The following is a 24,237-nucleotide window of genomic DNA, read 5'->3' as shown; positions in this document are numbered from 1 at the left end:
CGTTTGAAAAGAGAGGGTAGGTGGGTATTGGGAGACTGTAAGGGGCGCGAGTGGCCTTCTGCGCTCCATGCTTCTATATCACGTGAGGCCTTCACAAGACACAGGCTGGGCCCTTAAACATCAGATGTTTATTTCTCGCGGTACTGCCAGCTGGGAGCCCCAGATGGTGCTGCCATCAGAGCTGGTTGCTGGGGAGGCCTCTTCCTGGCCTGCGAATGGCCGCCTCCCTCTGTGTCCTCAGGTGGCCTTTCTTCTGCGTTCACAGCCTCTTAAAAAGGACACTAATCCTGCTGGATCAGGCCCCCACCCTTATGACCTCATGTGACCCCATCACCAAATATAGCCACATTGGGGTTAGGGCTTCAACATAGGGATTCCGAGGGCACTTCATTCAGTCTGGAACAAACACTGTGTTTACCCAGAAACTAGGCATAGCTTCTCTTCTGTCAGCTGTTGTTTCTAGAGAGAGAGACAGGCTGAAAATCAAGTGACTGAGCTCGTGATGGCCCCTAGTCTGCGGGGCTCAGGAGAGTGAGAGCAGATGGGGCAGGGGTGGATATGTGGGCCTGCACCTCGTGTTCTGCTGGTGGTGGCTGTGGCAGAGTGAGACTGGAAGAGAGAGGATGTTCCCCCACCCCCGCCATGAGGTAGAGCGAGTCATCTGTATCACAGGGGCTTTCAGAATGAGGCCCAGGGTTGTAATTCCATGTCCAAGGGCCCCTCTCTCTGACATTATCCTGTGGCTGTTTATGCTGTGTTCTTATGGTCATGGGCTAAGCAGGAGGGGAAGGAGTTCCTGCCTCATTATATTTTCTCAAGGGGCTGTGATGCTCTGTGGGTTATAGACTGGGAGGTGGGAGTCACCCTGGAGAGGGAGACACCAGGAGGGTTGTTGGGGCCCATGGAGCCCCTCTCCTGCCTACCCCACTCCATAGTGAAGCTGCACTTGACCCTCCTGGATGTCCCAGTGTTCTGTGTGGCCTGAGAAATGGCCTTTGCCCCTTGCCTCCACAAGGAGCCAGGCACATAATGGCCTCGGATGATGGGGATGAGTGACCTGTCCTTTTGCAGAGTTACTGTGGGAAGAAGGGTCTTGCCCCCAGGTCCTCCGTGCACACTCACGCACCATCTGATCTCGAGATTCCAAATGGGGGTCCAGAGTTGCCAGACCTTCCAGTTTCCCAAAGGAAGCCAGCAATCATCTTAAGGCACAATGTTTGTGAATTTGATATATTGGATGTGACTTCATAATTTAATGCTCTGCAGGCTAAAGCAGACCATGATGGGCTGAGAGTTCTGGAGAGGGCAGAGCTGCATGCATGTCTCAGGGACAGGCACGGGGCTGCTGGAGGGCTTCCTGGGGCTGGGGAAGACTGAGGTCCCCCTTTCCCTTCTCATCCCCTCCCTGAACTGGCCAGGGTGGGGCCACACTGCTTCTTTCTGTTCCTCAGACGTGTCCAGCTCCTTTCAGCCTCATAGCCTTTGTGTTGGCTGATGTCCTTCCTGCCCAGAAGGTTCTTCCTTGGGTTCTGCACAGCCGCTACCTTGTCACCCAGCTCCCAGCTCAAAATTCGGAAGGTTGCCCATTCGGAAGGTTCCCCCAACCGCCCAGTGCCTCTGCCGTGTCACCCACTATAGATCTCTGCACGGGCCTGGCTGCCATTGGACCTCCTCCGTGCATGCCTGTGCATGCATGCATGGGTACACATGTACACACACATGTGTATCTGCTCTTAGCCTACTCTAGAACATGCGTTCCCTCAGGATGCCTGTTTTCTGCTGTCCTCCTTTATGTTTACACTGATAGCTAGCACATAGCAGGTGCTCAAGCAATGAAAATTGAAGAAAATAGGACTGACTATGATTTATGCTTTATTATTATTGTCTTAGGTTATAGTCTGTAATTGAAATATACTTTCTCATTTTCATCATTTTCTTGACAGTTAAGAGGAAAAAGAGTTCCAAATCAGAGGCCAAGGGCACAGTGTCTAAAGTCACTGGGAAGAAGATCACCAAGATCATTGGCTTGGGGAAGAAAAAGCCATCAACAGATGAGCAGACCTCATCAGCAGAGGAGGATGTCCCCACTTGTGGTAAGACGGAGGGTGCTTGGGTATGAGCGGCGCTCATCCAGTGCATGGCCTCTTCTGGAGTTGCGTTTGCATCTGCTGGGCTCTTTCAAGACAGACTTGTGATCCTCAGAATGGCGGGAAATGTACTACATTTTTACTGCTTATTAATAAAAGATCTTGCAGGGGTTTGAAATGATCTCTGAGGTTCTTTCAAGATGAAAAACAAATTCTTTCTTTGATCCCATGAAGTTCTCCCAAATTCCTTTTAAACGTTTCTAAACTGGGACACATGCACAGGACTTGGTGAGCGAAGGAGGAGGTAGTGTGGAGCATAGCATGTGCATGGGGTGACAGCGCTTTCCCAGGGCTACACCGGTAGAACAAGCATCCTGGCGGGCTGCATGTCTCAAACCTCAATTTCAAGCAAGTACAGCCTGATGGACCATCCCATCATCAGCCCATCACCTGAAGTCCTTTCTGAGCAGGTGCCCCTGCCAGGACAGGGTGGGCACCCACGATGTGGCCCCGGCCCTCTCAGGGCTATCACTTGTGTGGCAGAGGCGGGTCTGAAGGAGGGATCACAGGGAGAGACATGCAGTGCCTCCTGGTGATGAAGAGGAGGAAAACCAGGGCAGCGGGAGCGTCTCCCAGGGACCCAAGTGAGGTGGAGGCATGGGCAGGGGGCTGCTGGGAAGTGGTGGTGGTTGTACAGACACCCATTTCCTCAGGCACCAAGCAGTCCTTTGCTGGAGAACAACACTCAAAGCCAGACCGCAGGGCTTTGGCCTCTATTAGGAATCGAGGTGGGCCTAGGTGCCCGTGCACTCCAGCGGCACGGCCAGTGTTCTGTCAGGGCAGGTCCTTGGTCTCTTCCTTCTGCACACTTGCTCTACTCACCCCTGTGTCTCAATGAGCACAAGTGTGCACCCTGTCTGCCCAAGGTATGGGGGCCTTATATGGGGGGATACACGGTCCCAAGTGCCCAAGTTGGCCATATAGACAAAGATAAATTAATCCAACAGCTGCCCTGTCCCAGGGTGTGAGCTATGCCAGGAGGACAACAGAAGAGTTAGCGCTACAGTGGAGGGGGTGGGTTACAGAGCTGGCTGGGTGCCAGAGCTTGCAGGAGCCAGGTGTGTGCTGCACCCTGAGGATAGGTCCAGGTGAGGTCCTAGCTCCCCCTGGCTGTGATGGTTGTGGTTCTAGGAAAATGCACACGTGAGACTTCAAGGCCTGGTAGAGTCATGTCCTTTGTCAAGCCTTGGCTACCCTGGGTGGTGATGCAGAAGTGTCTGTACAGGGGAAGCTGGCTGGGCAGACGGCGGGGAGGGCCTGGTGAAGTGGCCGCTTCTGGACTTTTGGGAGCAGAATGCTACCAAAAGGAGACCAAGGGCCCCTGCATCTGTCCCTAGTCAAATGGCAGTAGGTAGTAGTCCTAGAAGCAGGCTGACTGAAGCTCTTTCTGTTACCCTACATAAAAGAGAGAGTTTCACCTTGCTGATGTTATAGCAGAGTGGACGGGGCCCAGGCCCAGAGGGCTGAGGTTACAGCAGGGGAAATGGGACCCTAACTAAAGGGGCTAAGGTTACAGCAGAAGGGATGGGGCCTAGGCTTTGAGGGGCTGACATTACAGCAGACCACACAAGGCTCTAGCCTGGGGGGAGCAGAAGGAAGAACAGGAATTCATTGATGCCAGGGTGCTATTTTATCTCCGCCTCTGCCTTTCTTGGTGCCACAAAAGCCCTTGGTGGTGTGGGATTGTTTCTCCCTTGGGTTGGCCCTGGAGGGCAGTTAGGAATTATAAATGGAAACAGGAAATTATCCAACAAAGGGAACTGCTTTTTTAGCTTCATTTTTGTCTTTTTTTTTTTTTTTCTTTTTTGGTCTATTTATTTATTTGAGAGAGAGAGTGTGTGCGTGTGCAAGCGGGAGAGAGGGAGAGAAAATCTCAAGCAGACTCCCTGCTGAGCGTGGAGCCTGACACAGGCTACACTCTCCTGATCCTGAGGCCATGACCTGAGCAGAAACCAAGAGTCAGACACTCAACTGACTGAGCCACCCTGGCACCCCCCACCCCCAGTTTTTGTCTTTTAAACCGCTCTAGGTCAGCAGAAGAAGTAGAAACATTTGTGTGGAATGTGGGGAGACTCTGGGGTCCAGACCCCATTACAAACAGTGCACTGAGCCTGGGAGGCCGTGGCCTGCTCTAAGCTGCACAGCTGGGAGCAGCGGTGGTGGGGAAGCTGGCCCGCTGACCCAGCTCTGCCCCCGCCTTCCGCATCTGCCCGCTCATAACCCCTCATAAACAGCCTCACTGCTGGTGCTCGGGCACTGCAGGAAATCCTGTTGCTGGCACTTTCTTGGAAACATAGTTGGCTGCTCCGTGTGCAGGAAGGGGGAATCTGGGGGCTGTAATTACACGTGTGGATTTCCACCAAACTGCTCGGAGGACATTGTTTGTGTCTATTAAGAGAACTTCCTCTGTCCGTAAGATTTGAAATTGTCATCTAGATTTTCGCTGGGTCCCAGGGCCAGAGAAGGGATCTATAGAGAAAGGAATGGGGGAAATGACTATTCTCAATTATTTTGGTACAGCTGCAAAGTTGTAGGCAGAAAGTGTTAGCTAGCTAAGGGCCCAAGACTCTGACCATGCTGAGCTGTGGCCATGCAGCTGTTTGCCCCTGAGCGGAGGGGCCAGGCCAGAGGGGGGCGGGCTGCTAGAAGATCGCTCCCAGGAGCAACAGAGACCTGGGTTCAAGTTCAGATTTTCTGCGAAACGTAATTGGGCAGGTGCATAATAGAAACAGATGCATAATAAAAACCCGTGTGTTGGGGAGAGGTGGTAGGAGATGGTTTCTGCGGGCACCCCCACACTGGCGAGTGGGGAGGGGCAGTGAGTTCCCTGGCCAGCTGACAGGGTCAGCCCCGCAAGCCCCATAGCACTGCTTCTTCCTGCCCCGAACCCTGTGGTGATGCTGAGCGTTGGCTGGGTGAGCGCTGCACTCAGACATGTGCATGCTATGATTTGAGATGTGAGCCAGACCCATGAGCAAGGAAGGATCTTCTATTTGCCTTTCCCTGATGCTTACAAGCCTATGACCTCCATGGTTGTTGTCAGGAAACGCATGTCCTCTCCCCCGTCTGTGCCCCACTGGACCAGCACACTAGCCTCCTGATCGGCTGCCTTCTCTGCGCCCTCCAGGCAGGTGGGAGCTGGGAAAACAGTGTCCTGTGCTGCTGCTCAGTTCAGAGCTGCTGACGGTCTTGCCTCGGCCCAGTTCTGCAGCTTTCTCTCCTGCCTTCTGGGACAAGATGCAGAGCCACCTTGCACCCCAGCTGTGCCCCAGCACCCAGCACAGAGCCTGGCAGACAAGGGCAGTTCCACCAGTTCACTGAGAGAATGAATTACCTTAAGCAGATCGGATTACCTCCGTGAGCCTCAGGTCTTTCCTCTGTGAAATGGGCCTGTACCTACCTTGTTTTCCTAAGGAAATTAAAATAAAAATCTTGAACGCTAAACTCTGGGCTTAATAAGTCATAATTCATGCTCAGCAAATGGTTGCTGTCATTACTCATTTGTTCATCTGATGTGCTTGTTTTTAAAAACTTGAGCACACAGACCTATTCGAGGCAGCGTGAGGGCAGTGCTGGGTGCATGGCATGGGTAATAAGAAATACGGGAGCCGGGTGGAACGAGGTCTCTATGAGGCAGCATAACCTGAGCTAGTTTGAGGGCCTTGCTGGGTATTCCAGGGCCCCTTCTAGCTCGACTGTCCTGTGACTTTGTGACTTTCGCAGCAATAGTGTTTTTTTGTTTTGTTTTGTTTTTTAGTGGACGTACAGGGAAGCTGCCTACCTCTTACGTTGTATCACAGTCAGCCTCACAAAAAATCAGGCGACCTTCGATCGAGGAGGTAGAAAGTGTTCTTGGTATAAGTCACAGTGCTGGAGCATTGGCACCCTCATTCTTGGGCACAAGCCTGTTGGAGGACAGGCCCCTAAGGCGGTCAGGTGGGGTTCGGGCACCGGTGGGACTGGATTCAGCCGTTGGCAACATTGTCACCTCTGATACCCTCTCCCCACTTTCCCCAGTTGTTTCCTCCCAGCTGACCATAAATCGAGGCCTACCAAATGAAACCAGCCATCACGCTGGGCTGAGGCCTCTCAAGAGCAGGACCAGAGCCTGGCAGGCTGACACCACGTTTCCCACCCTACAGAGGGGAACTCAGTGGACACTTGGCCCCACTTCTGCCTGTTCTTCTGCAGCTGCTTGAACTTGAAAGCAGCTGGCACTGAGGCCAGAGACACCAGAGATCCTAACAGCTGAATGAGAGAGTGTTTGTGTCTTTCTAACCCCCTTCTGCCCTTGTGTTTGTTTAATCTCGGGCCTATAAAGTTACTTTTATAGCTCTAATGAAACCCTAAGCCTCTTACCATGGTTTTGCAAGAAATCTTAGAATTTGGAGCAAGAATAATCTCAAAAAGTCAAACTGACATTACCAAACTGTGAAGATCCAGTAACATCTCACATAACATGATGGTGGGATCCAGAAAGAAATCAAATTGCACTGAAATTGCCTCATGCAGTTGGTGGAACTGCCCCGGGTGGGCTGGTGAGCCTGGGTGGGCATAGGGCTCTCGCTGGGCTGGAGGACCCCTCTGTCCCCACTCGCCAGCAGCCTGGCTGCACTTTGGCACCACCTGGCGGTGGCTGTGTGCTCTGGCTGAAATACTCGGGCCCATTGGGATCCGTGTCCCCACCCACTCTGTCCGAGTGTCAGGGGCCATGGGAACCTGCCCTGTGACTCAGATGCCATTTCCCTGTGCTCCCTACCCAGAAGATACGAACTTTAGGCCACCCCTTTCAGAGAAGACCAAAGGGCAGCAGGCCTGGCAGCAGAAGCCAGTTACCATGGGCTTTCCTGTTTGTAGAAATGTGCTTCTCATCCACTGTCATTTTCTTATTTGCTTTTCCCTTTGAGGACTGAAAATAAATGTAGGAAGCTGTAAAAATATGGTAATTTCCTATATCACATCCTCAGTAAAAGGAGGATTTGTCCAATATAATCATTCCTTTTGTGACTCAAATGTCAAGAAATTCATAGCATTGGTGACTTTGGGCCAGGTTCATTCAGGGAAGGAAATATCATGAGAGTGCCTTGACCTGTTCCAGAGACGACCCCCGACCCCCACCCTCCCATTAGTGGAGCATGCTGGAAAACTGCCCCCCTCCACACTGCGGAGGGGTGCTCCTGAGCCAGAGTGCCCCCAAGTGCCGAGGTCTATAATAGAAAGTCACGTGCATGCTTAAAGGGAATGTGGTCACTGTTGTTAAGAAGTCAGCGCTGCTCTCAGGTCTTGCTGCTTAAATTTCTCTGTAAATATCCTAGCTTCTCACTTCCCCAGCACCTTGTGCATCAAGACCAGGGTCCTACTGTAGTTTCCGAGGTTCGTATATCCAGTTGTGGGATGTTTCAAGCCTTTGTTTCTCATGCTCCCTCTTCTCCAGGCCTATGGAAGAAGCCCCTGCCCCTTGATGAGGGCACCCCATCCCTGAACCACTCGGGCACAGGTGGGTCTCCCTCCTGCCAGCCCCAGTCACAGCATCTGCTGGTGCTCTGGAGCTCAGGACTTCCTTGTGAATTTGTTCCCTATCGTTATCGTGTCCACTAAGTTCCTGGAGATTAGTTGCATGCTGCCTGCTTCCTCTTAGATGCACCATCACATCTGGCTCAAGGTCCTGCATGTTGGCTCATGCTCAGCACACCAGTGGTGGGTACAGTTTAAGTCATCTCATAAACATCTAAAAAAGAGGGCTTTCCGTGTGTTTCTGTGCTTTCACATGGTACTGTGAGCCTAGCTGTCCGTGGTTCTGATGGCCACTATGTGGGTCAGATGTTATAGCTGCCTAGATGTTTTTAAGTAGAACATTCTTTCTTCTTCTTTTTTTTTTTTTTTAAGAATAAACATATGAGAACTATGCCATTTACAAATAGTATTTTATAGAATGAAAATAACCACTCTCTATTTGCTGTTGTCAACTTTTAAAAGAGCTTCAGGTCAGGCTTTGTCAGGTGGCCTGTAGTAGTCACAGGGGGAGTTCAGGAGTGACCCCTTCCTTCACAGAGGAGCCCTCTCAGCCTCTGACTGGACCCCAGCATCTCTTCCCCCTCCCTGCACCTCCCTCCTGAATGTACAAATACAAGGGACTTGGCTTCCAGACGCTTGAGCCTATGGGCTAACTTCTCCCCTTTTTTTCTTATTTTACAAATACAGCAATCTAGGCCCCAAATGAAAGCTTGAACTCCAGGAGAAGCAGTGGAGCCTCAGTTTAGGGGTTATCAGTAGAACTGCTGTCATGTCAAACCAAACGAGAATTGCCATTTTATGAGTTCACCTTGTGAATTCACTGAGTAAATATTTATCTATAATGTAGGAAGCGTCATTAAGCCCTGTAACTTGCCTGCGTGTTCTGAGTTTTGTTTTATGTCATTGCATAGCCTTTATCCATTGCCAGTGAGGTGTGTAAGATGCAGAACCTTAGTGTGGTAGAGACGTAGAGAGAAGCAAAACGCATCCTCCCAAGCCCTTTGGAAAGGCATTATACACATCAGAACTGGAGAGGATTTCTTTTGTTTTTGAGCAGTGCTTGTGGGCATATGTGTATGTGTGCACATGCATGAATTGAAAGGGTGGCTGAATGATTTAGAAATCCTTGTTTTATTTCCTCCTTTTTGACCTGAGTTTTATGTGCCGTGTCACTCCCTTTCTCCATCTCAACGGCAGGGGGCAGTTGTCTCCTAGCATTATGGAGTGGGTGCAAGTAGCAGCCACCCTGTGAAATCTGGTTTCCGTGCCTTGTTCGGTCACATTTTGTGTGCTTGTCTGTTCGTTTGTTTGTGACAAATGAGAACGATCAGTTTCTCATATCTGAGAAGTGAGAATCTTCTTTAGAAATGAGGATCATTGTTCTTATAATTGGATCCCATGTGTGGGGTACACACATCTCCCCATAGCGGTAAAGGTGTCATGCAGGGTCAGAGACGTGTGCTTTCAGACCCAAGCCTATCAGTCCCATCAGGGTGGGCTTCACCTTTCTGACAAAATCTCAAAGCTGAGGCTGCAGGAAAAGCCAACAGGATGTCTTTGTCTCTGGTAGGACTCTCATGCCAGGACCTTCCATCATTTGCTGGAATGCATCTGGTGGTGAGGGACTTGGCACTTCCCAAAGCCGCCTCTTCCCTGCAAAGCTTTCATTTTCAGAGTTTTTCCTCATGTTATATCAGAATCTGCCTTCCTGTAACTTCTGCTCTGGCTGTGTCATTTGCAGCTACTCAGAATAAATTCCACCCTGTTTTCATTGCTTCAGTTATGTGAGGACGGCCATCATGTTGTCATTTCCCTCCTGCCCTGAAAACACCGACAGCTCAGCCCTACCAAGCAGACCCCAGCTCCCCATGAAACCATTCACCATCCTCAAGTGCTCCTTGGCACACACTACTCACTGCAAAGACCTTAGGGGCTTCTGGGGTAGACTGTCTGCCTTATGAGAGCCCCCAAAGCTGGTTGAAGGTAGTGACCAGGCAGCTCCTGTTTGTATGGGTCTGCATTTGCAGGCATGTGGGGGTTTGGTGGATTCCCTAACCATCTGACCTCGGTCCCCTTGCAGGCTATCTCAACGTGCTCTCCAACAACCGCTGGCGGGAGCGCTGGTGCCGGGTCAAGGATAACAAGCTCATTTTCCACAAGGACAGGACTGATCTCAAGACCCACATTGTTTCTATTCCTCTCCGCGGCTGTGATGTGATTCCGGGCTTGGACTCCAGACACCCCCTGACGTTCCGACTGCTTCGCAATGGACAGGAGGTGGCCGTGCTAGAGGTAAGGTGCTGCTCGAGGTCACGCTCAGAGATGGTTCCTGTAGCGATGGCCCTGCCGCTTTCCCCAGGGCACCATGGCTTCTGATCCTATCCTTCTAGCCTACCATGCACCGTCCTTCCTGCCCACCATGGTGGCCTCTGCTGGGCTCTTTTGTCACCTTCTCCTCTGCATGTGGTGCTGGATGTACAGCTGGTGCCCATTCTTCCTACACCCTGCACCAGACCACCTCCTGGCTTCCTTTCCTCCATGTGCATTTGCATGGAGATTAGATCTGCGGTTCCATACAGGGCACTGCTTTTTAAATGCAGCAGAAAAATAACTCCTTTTCCCCCTGAGTATGGTCTACCTTTGAAACAATGGTATTTCTTTAACTTGCCCTTTGGGGTCTACTTTGCAGATGAAATGGGTTTTTACTCTTTCTCTTTCTCTTTTTCTTTTCTTTTCTTCTTTCTTTCTTTCTTTCTTTCTTTCTTTCTTTCTTTCTTTCTTTCGAGAGAGAGCGTGCATACATGTGTGGGAGCTGGGGAGAGGGGCAGAGGGAGAGGAAGAGAGAGAACTTAACCAGACTCCATACCCAGCACAGATTCCAACACAGGGTTTGATCCCACGACCCTGACATCATGGACCTGAGCTGAAATCAAGAGTCGGACACCTAACCGACTGAGCTACCCAAGTGCCCCAAACAGGTGTTTATAGACAGTGGCTTGTGTGCCTTACTAAAGAACACCTTTAATTCCCAAGAGCCCGCAGCTTTGTGTACATTTGTTATATGTTTGCCTGCTTTTCTGGAACTTCTTTTTCACTAAAGCAGAAAAGCAATTGAAACTGGTTTCTTAGCAGTCTGCTGAAAACTTCCAATTGTGATTTTCATCTATTATACTATTAATTTGTTTTCTATCTACTATTAATTCAGACCTTCTTTTCTTTATCTTTTTGTTCATTTACATGATTAAGACCCAAAGACGCGCACACACACACATACCCTGAACACAAGTACCAGGTGTGTGAACCGCCAAAGCTTGTGGATGTGGGCTGTGTAGATGACAGACACAAGGCTGCATAAGCTTTGGAGGGAAGGCTGGGGTGATCTCTGTTTCTCAGATGTAGGATGCTCAGTGATGGTAGTGGTAGATGGACAGGGAGTGAGCCCGTGTCTTGGAGCCATGATCAAGGTGGTCCATGAGGTTGTCTAGTAGGTCTTGATAGGAGATAGGAGTTTGTTTCAAAGACTCTGTTCAAAGAAAAGACCATTTTTGTCAGGAACAGGGAAAAGACTAAACCTGGAGTTCTTCGTTCCATGCACTGGTGGCCTGTGAGGGTGGCTAGGAGCGACACATGGACTGCAGCCGGCTGCGGACTCACAGTCCTGATACCACTGGGGTCCACACCTCCAGGCCCCAGTCCTTGTTCTGCCACACAGTGGGATCACACTACATCTTTTGTATTCTCTTGGCTTTTAGATTCACCTGTAAAATATGAGCATTGGGCCAGAATCTGTACTTAGTAAGATTTATGCAGGCTGAAGACTGTAGGGTGGGTGCAGGGGACAAAGCTAAAACACAAAGGAGGAAACTGTGCCCTTGTTGTGAAACAAGGCAGGTCTCCTGTACGAGCTTCAGCAACAGAGCTGGGAAGGGGGCCAGGGGCAGGAGTTGGAGCATGCTGGATGCAGGAAGGGAGAGAAGGCGGACCTGGGAGCAGCCTGCTGAGGAAGGCACCCTTGTGCCTCTGTAGCCCGCAGGTGGGGCAGGCTCCCAGCTCCCAGGTTTTGTGAGGGAGGTGGCCCCTTCCTCCATGTCCTGGTCATTAGTCATACACACACACACACACACACACACACACACACACACACGCAGACACACACAGAGCCACATAGTACCCGATACACAACACAGGCTACCTTGCCTCGATCATTCATGAAATACAGAGCACCAGCCAGTAAATGTAATCTGGATGTTTTCTAAGGTCATACTAACTTTGATATTGAGATAATTTCAGAATTTCAGGGAAGTTGTGACTATAGTAAAAATAATTTCTGTGTACCCTCTATCCACATCCCCCAACAGTAACGTATTCCCACGTGCGGGGTCTCTTATGTTCCCTCCATTACTCTCCTTCTGTATAAAGTTTCTCAGAACCTTTTACAGCCATGTTGACCCTTTACTCCCTCAATACTTCATTGTGAATTTGCTAAAAACAAAAGTGTTCCTTTACCAAAACCAGAATGTAGTCCTCAAAATCAGGAAATTGACATTCACACACTCCTGTTAGATAACAGGATTCATAGATCTTAATTGGCTTTTCTGAGCTCGATGGTGTCCCTTGCAGGCAAGAGGAAACCCCAGACCTTGTGTAACCTCAGTCACTGTCTCTTTCTCCAGCTGTCTGGTTTCTTGGCACAGAACCGTGGAGGGTACAGACCAGTCCTGTGTAGAGGGCCCCTCCGTCTGGGTGCCATCTGATGTTTCCCTGCTTTTGGGCTCCACGTCAGCTCCCTGGCTGGAGCCCATGGAGGCAGTGGTGGGTGTTACAGCACATCCTACCAGGAAAGTGCACCTGTCACTCTGCCCCATAACCAGTGATGTTAACTTTGACCCCTTGGGCAGGGTGTCTGCTCAGCTTTCCCACTGCACACTTACGAGGCTTTCCCTTTGTCTTTAAAAGCATCATGTGAGAAGGTACTTTGAGGTCATCTTTGTAAATATCTCATTATCACTCACAGCTTCACCTGCTAACATTAGCGTACATGATGATGCTTACCTGAAATAATCATTATGATGACAAGTGTTAAATGAGGACTTTGTAATTCTGTTATTCCTTCTATATTTATTAGTTTGCATCATCTATAAGGAAGATTTCTCCTCTCATTTAATTACTGATCCCTTCATGTATGTATGTCAGTGGGGATTCAGAGAATATTGTGTTAATCAGTGATTGTAATGGTTTATTGTCATGATTTACTTTGATGGAATTATCCTCGATTTGGCCAGCGGAAGGCCATTCAAGCTGGCCCCTGAGGCCTTTGCTGTGTCCCTGTATAAGAAGCCACAATCCCCGCTATGCTCTGATGAGACATGCCCGGCTCCTCTTGTACCTTTCCTTGGCCTAGGCCTGGAATCAGCCATTTCTCCAGAAAGCTGTTAGTGGATTCCTCCTGGTGGGAATCAGAAATAGATGTGTGTGTGTGTGTGTGTGTGTGTGTGTGTGTGTTCATGCACGTGTCTGTTGTGTACATGTATGCATTTATAAGTATACATATGCACACATGTGCATTCATACACCCACATCCATCTCTATTTCTGTATTGAGTCATGAGATCTAACGAATACCTCTAATTTCAGTCTAACAACACAGGGTTATTTTTTTACAAGCTATGAGAAAATTACATAAACTATGAAGAAAACAATAAGCTTTAGTGTAAGTGAATCAATCACATGTTACATAGTGTGTTAAAATACTTTGAAAAATGCTTAGATAGGGGGACGCCTGGGTGGCTCAGTGGTTGAGCCCTGCCTTCACCTCAGGGCATGATCCCAGATCCCAGGATCGAGTCCCACATCGGGCTCCCTGCATGGAGCTTCCTTCTCCCTCTGCTTGTATCTCTGCCTCTCTCTCTCTCTCTCTCTGTCTTTCATGAATAAATAAATCTTTAAAAAATTTTTAGATAGGGGCATCTGGGTGGCTTAGTCAGGTGAAGCGTCTGCCTTCAGCTTAGTCATGATTCCAGGGTCCTGGGTTAAAGCCCCTGTGTGGGAATCCTGATCGGTGGGGAGTCTGCCTCTCCCCCAGTTCATGCTTTTTTCTCTCTCTCTCTCTCTCTCTCTCTCTCTCTCAAATAAATAAATAAAATCTTTAGAAACAGTTAAAAAATAAAAATGAGTAATAATGCTTAGATAAAATAATAACAGACACGTCAATATAGATTTAGTTATAGATATTCTGGCTGTAGATCTTGTTTTGGGAAAGGACAGAAAGACCAATGAAAAGAACACATTTGTGATTTTTTATTTAATTCATTTTGATTCCATGAACATTGGCTACATTCCCCCTCTTAGAGCACATGACTGGAGTCTATGCGCTTTGTCCTGTGGCCTCAGTACCGGTGAGGAGGGATTTGTTACCGCTGGCAAACACGGTGAACACATGAAAAATAGCTTTTTTCATGTTAATAGCTCTGGGAATATTTATAATTATGTGTATTCTGATCAGTGTTCAATTTGTCAAGGCTATAAATATAAAACCTCATTTTCTTTAAGTTGTTAAGCTAAACTTAATAGATCTTCATATTAAAAATTAGTTATTTTAATGAAAATATTTCTTTTCTCTTTTTTTTAAGATTTATTTACTTTAGAGAGAAAGAGAGAGAGCATGAGCAGTGGGGAGGGGCAGGCAGAAACAAACTCCCTGCTGAGCAAGGAACACAATGTGGGCCTCGATCCCAGGACCCCAGAATATGGCCTGAGCCAAAGGCAGACACTTAACCAACTGAGCCACCAGGGCAGCCCAAAAATATTTTTTTACACTTATGTAAACATAGCAGATATAGAAGAAAGTTTTTTTGTACCATCTAATCAAGAGAATTAAGATTGCCATTTCAGGCTGGTTTAGGAGCCCCAACAAGGGCTTCAGGGGGATAGAGTTTGGGGCCCACAGAGGCACAGGCCCTGTGGAGTTTCCCGGTCAGTCTGGCTGAGGCTGCTGTTTCTGGCCACGATTTGTTATGGAATTAATGACACTTGATAGGCAACTTCCTTCAGCTGAGATTTAACTCCACACAGTAATTCCTGCACTTCCCACCCACTGCCTTTCCCCAAAATAATAAGATAGTGAACACATCACTCAGGCCAAGACCACGTCTCCGTTGCTTCTTCATGCCCCTCATGTGCTTCCAGCCGCATTCCCTTTGCTGCCACGCAGTCTCTGTCCTACTGTGAGGAAATGTGAGAGTCCTTACCATCACTTAAGTACATGCATGCTTCTCCCTTCTCCTCCCTAGGCCTCCTCTTCTGAGGACATGGGCAGATGGATTGGGATTTTGCTGGCCGAGACAGGATCCTCTACAGACCCTGGGGCCCTGCACTACGACTATATCGACGTGGAGACATCTGCGAACGTCATTCAGACAGCCAAACAGACATTCTGGTAAGATCCCTGTGAACTGGCTCTGGAGCCAAACTATGCTTTTCTTTCACTATTTTATTTATTTATTTATTTTAGCTTTTGTGTGCATAGACTCAGGGGAGAAAACAGCTAAAGACTTTTCCTTTTGTCTCATATTGATCCAAACTTTGCTGAAATTTTTGTCATTTTCTCCCTCTTTGTTTTTCTATTGGAGAAGGGGTGGCAAGCTTTTTCTGTAAAGTGCAAGACAGTAAGTATTTTTGGCTTTGGGGCCCAAACGTTTTGTGTAAAAACTATTCTGCTCTGCCATCATAGCCACAGACCACACATAAGCGAATGGGCATGCTGTGTTCTAATAAACCTTTATTGCAAATACAGGCAGCAAGCTGGGTATGGCCCATGGGTTGTAGCTTGCTGACCCTTGTATTAAGGGGACAGTTCTTTGCAATAGATAATTTACATCTACTGTAAGTAATGAGGGCTGAATTTTCAAAGTCATCGGTCATGTACTTTTATTTATTGTTGTGGTTTTTATTTTTTTAAAAAAGCTTATATATGAAAACATTTTTGAACCATATATCTATAACATAATGATGACAAAGATAATCATAGCAGCAGTTCTCAAGGTTAGGTCTGCAGACCCAAAGGCATTTGAGATTCAGGCAGCCCAATAGGCTAAACTGGTTTCATAGTAATACTGGTCTAAAGCCTGTGCCTTGGGGCTGTGAGGGAAGTGGCTCTGGACCAGGAGGAGGGAACTCAGGCTCTGTGTGGCATTTCCTAAGGGGAAATTCTAGACAAGGCTCTATTACCTCTCAGTGCTCCAGCTCCTTTTGTAGAGATGAGGCTAGGGGAAGTGGTATCTGTCTGGAGCCACATCTGGAGCTTCCTCTGGTCTCATGTCTCCAATCCCTGGACCTCTGCTCCTTCTTCCCTCATCAGCAGAGATGTCTGCTTTGGAGGCTGAGGACAGATGGCTCAAAACAAAGCAGGTGATGGAGTTGTATCAGCTGCCCATGATGATAAACCCACTGGCAGCTGTGGGCAGACCCACCAGTGCTGTCTGCGATGGAGAGACCCAGTGTCCATGAGCTCCACCATCTAGTTTTAACACGTGTGGTGTTTGCAAGGAGTTCCAGTGGTCTTCATGTATCTCTCGAGTGGTGCTATAGAATGAACATTTATTGTTTGGCAGGATGTTCTGGGGCCAGTGGAAGCAACGTGGGCTCCTATGAGGGATTGAGCCACATGTTACACCCAACTCCGGTGAATAGCCTTGACAACATGAATTAATTTCTATATGACTTTTCCAGAAAATCTCCAGGAACATTAGAGGTTTCCTAAAGTATAGACTCCCCATTTTTACAACTGCCTTTTGTGTGAAATCAGGGTGACCTGGTCGAGTACTGACTCTTCTGTTCATATTCACTATTTTTCCATAAATACACCCTATCCAGTTGGCAGCATGCGGTGGATTGCAGCAAACCCCTTAATCATTCAGCATTCATACTAAATGAGCACATTTAATCAAGTGGCTTTTAAAGAAATGTAATGTCCATAAACCAGGTTTCACAAAATCTCCACATCTAGAGCAACATGAAAGAAAGGAGTTTGTGGTTTTTAACTGCTTCTTTGGAACTTTATTAGATCACGGGGCCTCTCCTTATGCATGAGTGTCCTCAGCGGTAATCAGCAAACTAATAACCACACCTCAGAGAAGCGTGAGTAACAGTATTTCCCCTAGAACAAAACCCAGCTTCTATTTCCCAAATGAGTGCAATATTAATCTAAACGAAATGTGGGCAGGTCACATTTTTGAGAAAGGAACGTAGATTGCAATATTGAAAAATTATTTATTAACAATATGCATTTAAGGAGTTTATGACCGCAGGAATTTTTGCTACCTCATTAAAATCTTTATAAATGTTAGCCATAAAGGATATTTTCATTTTTCAGTTTTCTAGCTAAACATTCTTATAAAACTTGAGAGAAGAGATTTAACAAGCAAGTAATGTTCAAAATATAAAATATGGCATCTTGCCAGTATGATAAATATCCTGAGATTAAATTAATTTTTGCCTTTATGCAAATTGGCAGCCAGTTAATGAATCCTTTCAAGGTCGTCAGGGGGAGTGTCTGTGCACTGGATACGTCTGAGGGGGAGAGGACAATGGTATATTTTGGGAAGGAGGCAGTAAAAGAAAAAATAGTAATTTAAATTCTCCCAGGAAAAGTCACGATTTAGGAATATTAATAATGGTAAACAATTGGAACCTATTTTTCCCAAGGCCTAGCCTATTTTTAAATGAGATGCATAGATTATGTGACACAAGGGAAACATTCTGACTTTTTTCCCTGGAACTGTTTTCAAGCCATGCTCCATTGGAGACCGTGAGCAAGCTGTAGTTGTAGTGGCTTAAAGGCTGTAGATCAGTGTGGGCAGAGAGAGGGCAGTGACAGACTGGAAAGGACCCGTTAACCTGAGTCGCCTTCTCATGGAAACCCCTTAAACAGGGATGAACCTCGAGGGTGTTTTGCTGGGTGACATAGGCAGAGGGAAAAGGACACGTTCTATATGATGTAGTCCTGTGGCAGATCCAGAGGCAGGAGGCCGGTGTGGGGTCAGGGCCTGGGGTAAGGTGAGGGAAGGGGTATCATAAGGATGGGGTTTCAGGTGGGTAAGCTCTCTGGGTGGAGGGCAGTGCTGGCTGCTAGCAGCATGATTGCACATACTGCCCCAGGACCGTACACTTGGCCATGGTAAGATGGCGACCTTACATCATCTGTATTTTTGCACAGTACGTGTACTTCCTCTGAGGGGTTCATGTTTTTAACAAGTAGCATGGGCTCTCTTGTCTCACTTCCACTTTTATATTTGATTAAAACCCCTCCCACAGAAAGAGCTCTGAGGCAGAGGACGGGGGCCTGGTCCATAGATGGGGTTCCACATGCTGCTTAGGGCCCAGATACTTGTGTTGGGGTGCAGATCCCTCCATGTAAATCCCAAGCCTCTTCCACCTGGGCCACCCCAGGTGTCTGTGACTCACTTGTTCTCATGCTACATGACTCACAGCACCCTGCTGGTGACCGCTCTGAGCTCTGTCCTGACTCTGGGGGACCCTGCTCCATCCTGGCATCTGTGCCCTGTGTGCCTGGCACCACACAGCATGCATGTGAGGGCACCACCACCGTGGCTCTAGACACCCAGTCACTGAGCACCGTATGGGGCGTGTGTTAGCCTTATGCAGGGTGCCTCACCCCAAAATCCCCTCAAGTGAGACACTTACATTAGAAAACCTTAAATACGTATTTTAAAACAAAACCAAAAAAAGTCCTCTGTCATGGTGGAAGACTTAAGTTCTTGAATTTTTCTGTCTTTCCTTAGTGCATTTTCCTTTTCAACACATTTCCTTTTCCTGTACCAAATTTTCTGTGTTTTAAGTACAGAATAATCCTATACATTTTTGTTGGTTGTACACATTAAAGAGCCTGTGTGAGGTGGGACTGGCGTGCCCGCCTTTGCCCAGCAGAGGGCGTGCCTGTGCTTTGAGCACTGGGAGGACCCCCCCCCCCCCACCTCCCCACCTCCCACCCCCCGCCACTGAAGGCCCCTCTGCTTCTCCAGGGAACCAGGGCCTGGCCTAGCCTGAGACCTCCTTCCCTGTCCTGCCCTCACCAGTTTCTTTCCTCCCATTTTTATGCATCTAGTTACTACAGAGATGTAAGATCCTGCAAAGAAACACAATTTTTAAAAAATACACTTTTGGGGGGCACCTGGGCAGGCTCAGCATCCAACTCTGATTTAAACTCAGGTCCTAATCTCAGGGTTGTGAGTTTGGGCCCCATGTTGGGTTCCACGCTGATTGTGGGGCCTACATTTAAAAATGTTTCATAAAAAAAAAAAAAAAGTTTCGTATATATAGATATATATATATCTCTATATATGTATATTTTTTAATCTATTTTATCATATATATTTTTTCTATTCCACACTTTTTTTTAGTTTAGCTATTTACTCATTAATTTTAGTTTAGAGAAAGTGCTATCTGGGTTCTCTCTTCCCTGGACACTCACATCTGCCACTTCTAACAAACAACTTCATGCGTGAACCACTGGCATGCCGTGCATCCAGCACGTGTTTGCCGAGAGCCCCGTGGGCCTGACGCTTGAGGTCCAGAACAAGTGAGAGTGACCATGGCTGTGCTCTCCTGAGGCTGACATTCTGGGGGATGAGCTAATCACACAACAGGTCAGATGGTGATGAGCAACATATGCAAGGAGCAGAAGGACAGCGACTCTGAGGCATGGGGTTGGGGGTGCTGCCTACTGTGGGGCTCAGGCTTTCACGGGGCTTTCACAGGGAAGTGAACCCCCTCAGGGGCTTGGGAGAAGTACTTCTAGGCAGAGGTGACCACAGGGCAGTGGGTGGCAGGAAGAAGCAGAGAGGTGGCTACAGGCTGTACAGTGCTCTGCTCTGGGAGCACCACAGGGGCCAGCGCAGTGTGCATGGAGAGGGACCCCACTGGTTGGCCGCTGTCAGCCTCCCCTAAGTTCAGGGGTGGGAGGGATGGTGGGAGGTGAGTGGCATTGAGGTGCGGTGGCAGTAATGCTACGTGACCGTGGGGAGCTTGAAACATGAGTGCAGAGTAGATGCTGTAAAGAATGTGGGGTCCATGAACTTCCACCAGAAAGGCCAGATGGTAAACCCTTCACTTTTGCCAGCTGTGTCTCTGCCCTTGAGCATTGACGTTGACAGGCTCAGGGAAGAAGCATGAAAATGCTGGCAGGCAGCTACAGCGCATACCAGCGAGGCTGGAGGGTGTGCCCCAGCCAGCAGGCGGTGGGCCGGGTGCCCCCGCTGTGCACTACAGAAATGAAACATGCTGCAAGTCTCAAACACGGTTACGTGTGTTATGTGCCAGACAGTGCTTTGTGTCCAGCATGCGTTCCCACCACCCTTGCCACAGCCCAGCAGGGTGGCTGCTTCCCTGATTTTACAGGTGAGCAGTCCATCCTCGTCACTCTCATGAACACCACACCTCTGCCGGGCCAGGCCCTGAGTGTCCAGCTGGACTCAGGTAAGACTCTAGATTACTGAGAGGGGTCTAACCCACTTCCTGTCCTGCAGTTTCATGAACAGGCGTGGTATCTCTGCCAACCCGTACCTGGGGAGCACCACCAACGGCTACGCCCACCCCAGTGGCATGGCGCTGCATTACGATGACGTCCCATGCATTAACGGCTCGGTGAGTGTGCCCTTCCTAGGGTGGCCCAGGCTCGGTTGTGTCACAATTGAGGCTGGGGAGGATTCCTGTAACCCGGGACTCCTGACTTCAGGCCCGGAGCCAGAAGGCTTTCTGCTGTGCCCTCAGCCAGAATGAAAACCGCATCCCCTCCCTTAAGTATCATGCTGCACATCCCAGAATACGGAGTGAAGGAAAGCACATTAAAGTCTGTAACTTAGATACATCAAAATAGAGCACAGTAGAAGTTATCACTGAGCAGTTAACACTTGGAGAAGAGCTCAGAGAAATCACATTGCAAAGGAAATGTTGCCACCGCCTTGGCCATACTGCACGCTCCCCAGGCCAAGCCCCGTGCCATCCTCTGGGCCACCAGCGGTGAGGCTCACAGACTCGGCAGGCTCATGGAGAGGCACTGGAGAAACCATCCTACCATTGGCCCCCCAGTATGGGTGACCTTAAAATGGGCATCTGTGGCAAGATATACTTCAAAGGTGGCACAGAATGTGTTAATTATTGTTGTTTTTGAAGTTGGAAAGTGTTTTAAATTTTTTTCTTGTTTTGCTCACCCATTCTTTTCTCAGTACTTTGATGGAGTCCCCAGTCAGCAACCTGTTTCCCATGGTCATAAACCCACATCTGTCTGAGGCAGGAACCAGGAGACTACGGCCTTCCTGTGGGAAGTGGAGGTCAAACAGGGACTCCCAGAGCTCAGAAACAGAAGCACACTGAAAAGATTACTGTGTGTGGGCCAGAGGTGGCCAGCCAGTGACCAAGTGCTGTGACATCATGTGTCCCCAGGGTCTTGGATATCTGGTCGTGAATGTTCTTCCTTCCATCCACTTGGGCCTGCCCTGGGGTTCCTGCAGGGATTCCTCTGCAGGCTCCTTACTAGATTCCAGAAAGGGGCTTCTCATCACACAGTCTCTCCTCCCTGCCTGTCTCATCCTCTCTGCCCATCCTCTCCTGCCTTCCTGATTCTCTGCACATCCCCTAGCACCCGGGCTCTGCACTAGGAGTGGAGGACACAATGGAGAAGACGTTGCCTCTGTCCTCCAGCAGCCTTCTGGTCCAGCAGGGCTGCAGGTGTGGGTAGGGGGAAGCAGAGCAGAGCAGGGACCAGGCCTGGCAGGTTCACATGAATGTTAGGGTCTATGCTGGGATGTGGGGGCGGGGGGCAGGGGTAGTAGGTGCAGAGCCACACTTCAACCCAACCCTGACTACAGGTCCATCAGATAGTTGCCTGTCTCAGGCTGGGGTGGTCAGGGCTGGGGTTGAAGGGGGAGTCCTGCCCCAGTAAGAAAACATGAGCTCCTTGGCCCCCATTCCTACCTCTACCCCTGCCACCAAGGCCTCCAGGGTTAGAGGGGCTCCTGATGCCCATGATACCCCCAGCCCTCCTCCCCTGAGCCCACACATTTAGGGAAGGCTGCATGGTGACATCATGAGCACGGGTTCTCAGGCCGTCTCAGCGTCTTCCCAGGCACTGTGCCACCTTCAGGGTGGTCCCTGCTGTCCTAGGCAGCCACCAGCTCCTGAGCAGCCATACCCCTGGTTGTAGCCCAGCCATCACACTCATTCTCACAGAGCGGCCTGCTTCTCTGGGCCCTTGGCCTCAGCCACCACTTGTGCTGGACAGACAACACCCAGACCTGTCTCTGGACCTTCCTGCCCGAAGGCCCCTTTGTGCTCCTTTTCCTGAAAGGTTTTCTCCTCTCTTCCTTACATTCCACGTGGAAGCTACAGGACCATATGAGCACAACTCCCCTGCCCCCACCTACCCATGCCCTTAGATTTGTGTCATGAGATTCAGGCCACCTCCAGGAATGAGCTTTCTTTAGAGCATCCAGTGTCCTCAGTCTCAGAGATAAAACCCCACCATTCTGGAAGAACTTTGCATTTAGCAATTGTTCCTGCACATGCATGGTAGTATTGAAAACGTGAGGTCCTATGCACCGTCTCTGTGGCTCTCTGGCTTAGTGAGGGCTTCCTTGAAGCTCAGGCCCCTCTTTTAACTGTGCTTCTCCACACTGGCTCCATTACCAGGCAACCTCTCGTTTGGAAGGCTTCCTTTCTCAGTTTTATGAAGTTCATCCTTTCTGAGCCCAAACCTGACATCGACTTCAATAATCCTTGCCCCTCATGGCCACCCGCCCTCCCCCTATGCCAGCACAAGATTGAAGTGAGTCTCCAAAAGGATCTCTTGACATGCTCTTAATCTAGAAACCTCTGTGGAGTATCTGTTTCCTAAGTGTTCCATGTGCCTTGATCCTTTGGTATTTGGGGAGGTGATTGTCCAGTCTAGAGCATTGAAATCACCCGGGACAACTGTGTGCGGTCGTCCTCAGGGAGCCATCCTGTCCAGGCTTGTGTGCGTGGGCCGCTGTGTTTAGATTGTAGGAGGGTCCCCGCATGACAAAAATAGACACGTTGGAGCGGCTGCAAAGGGACAGAAGTGCTCCTCCCGTGAGATTTCAGACTGTTCCTATTTTGGTAACAAAAGGCTGTAATTACAGTCTGGCAGAAGGAGACGCTGCCAGAAGGATATAAAAATAGGGTAAAATGAGCATAACATAGGAATTAATATTTCTCTCCTTTTTTTGTAAATGCAAAGCAATTTATAAAGACCTTTAAAACGTAAAGGGCTCTGGCTGTGGTTGTGAGTTTAGGTTTCCATTTATGCTTTAATGTCCACGTTCTGAAGTGCTCGAGCTATTTTAGTCCTTCGTGAAAAGGCTTTCTGCTAAGACAATGCCATTGTATCAGTTATTTGCTGAAACATCCTCTTTTCTACAATGATTGCATTTCTTCCTTACGACAGACTATATTTTGGTCACTGCACTTTCTTCAGCCATAGAGTCTGGTCCCTGGGTACACGCTGACAGTCACCCCTGATACCCGAGTCCCTGATGGGGAGGGTCAGGAGGTACTTTCTACCCTGGGGGAGCCTGCCACTGTATGCGGTTAGGAGCACGGCTCTGCCTCAGTTTCCCCCTGCATCTTGAGACTCCTGTGGAAATTATATGGCTCAACACCCATGAAGCGCTTCAAATGATGTCCGGGACATAGGCATTGCTGTAAATGAAAGTGCTTTGCTGTGATCATAAGTTGCTTTCTGGGGACAGCTGGAGCTCCGAGTTTCAGGGCCCCCAGGCTGGCCTGCCTCTCCTTACCTCATGTGGTTTCTGCTCTCTGGATTAGGGCTTCCAAAATCTGGTTCTTTAAAGAAAGAAATGTCAAATAAGTTTTTTATTTTTCCTCTCTCTCTGCCTTAAAAAACAGAACAAACAAAAATGTCCTAAGCCAGTTACCCTGGGAATGATTTCGGGAGAAAAGAAACCTTTCCTGAAGTCTCTCAAAGTAGAAATGTTGTCCGTCTATGTGTGTGTATGTGTGTGTGTGTGTGTGTTTTATTGGTAACAGTGCGGGGTACATATACATGTTTGGGGGGGTACTAATAATGTCTCAATATGCTAAAATCTCTGCTATGCTTTCTGTGGCCGAGGGTACTAACGACGAAGCTGTGTGTTGCAGTGGGACCCCGAAGACGGCCCTCCTGCTTCCTGTGCCAGAGGCCTGGGAGAAGAGGTGCTTTATGATAACGCGGTCCTGTACGATAACTTGCCGTCTCCGAAAATCTTTGCTCGCTACCCACCTGCTGACAGAAAGGCTTCTAGGCCGTCTCCTGACAAACTGTCCTGTAACCATTACAAATGCCCTCCCTCCTGCGGTCTGCCTCTCATTCAGTCTGCCACTAACCCCTCTTCTCTGGGGAGGGCGTCTCTCGGGCTCAGCTCTCAGGTACAGCATCTCCTTGCATCCTGTTCTAGAATTATCTGAATCGTGGTCCTCCTGCCAGGCGTAGTCACCAACCCTGTAGCAGATGAGACTCATCAAGGGTGAGGTGGAATCTTTGCCTC

The 24,237-nt window shown here is 48.9% G+C and overlaps 1 protein-coding gene across 12 annotated transcripts in view; it reads left to right on the top strand.

The window, feature by feature from the left end:
• AFAP1 (actin filament associated protein 1) overlaps positions 1-24,237 on the top strand; it is a 147,840-nt gene that overhangs the window by 106,026 nt on the left and 17,577 nt on the right. For 6 of the 12 annotated variants that reach the window (XM_072802980.1, XM_072802978.1, XM_072802976.1 and 3 more), the window contains 6 exons: positions 1,944-2,093; positions 7,582-7,644; positions 9,742-9,953; positions 14,950-15,095; positions 20,203-20,320; positions 23,852-24,118. In XM_072802980.1, the coding sequence (XP_072659081.1) occupies positions 1,944-2,093; positions 7,582-7,644; positions 9,742-9,953; positions 14,950-15,095; positions 20,203-20,320; positions 23,852-24,118 (956 nt within the window). The remainder of the gene's footprint in view (positions 1-1,943; positions 2,094-7,581; positions 7,645-9,741; positions 9,954-14,949; positions 15,096-20,202; positions 20,321-23,851; positions 24,119-24,237) is intronic. The other 6 variants (XM_072803007.1, XM_072803014.1, XM_072803044.1 and 3 more) reach the window with 4 other exon arrangements.

Source organism: Canis lupus, chromosome 2 (assembly GCF_048164855.1).
Source record: "Canis lupus baileyi chromosome 2, mCanLup2.hap1, whole genome shotgun sequence".
NCBI lineage: Eukaryota > Metazoa > Chordata > Mammalia > Carnivora > Canidae > Canis > Canis lupus.
Note: the sequence above shows the minus strand (reverse complement) of the source record. Positions and strands in the feature narration are given on the sequence as shown.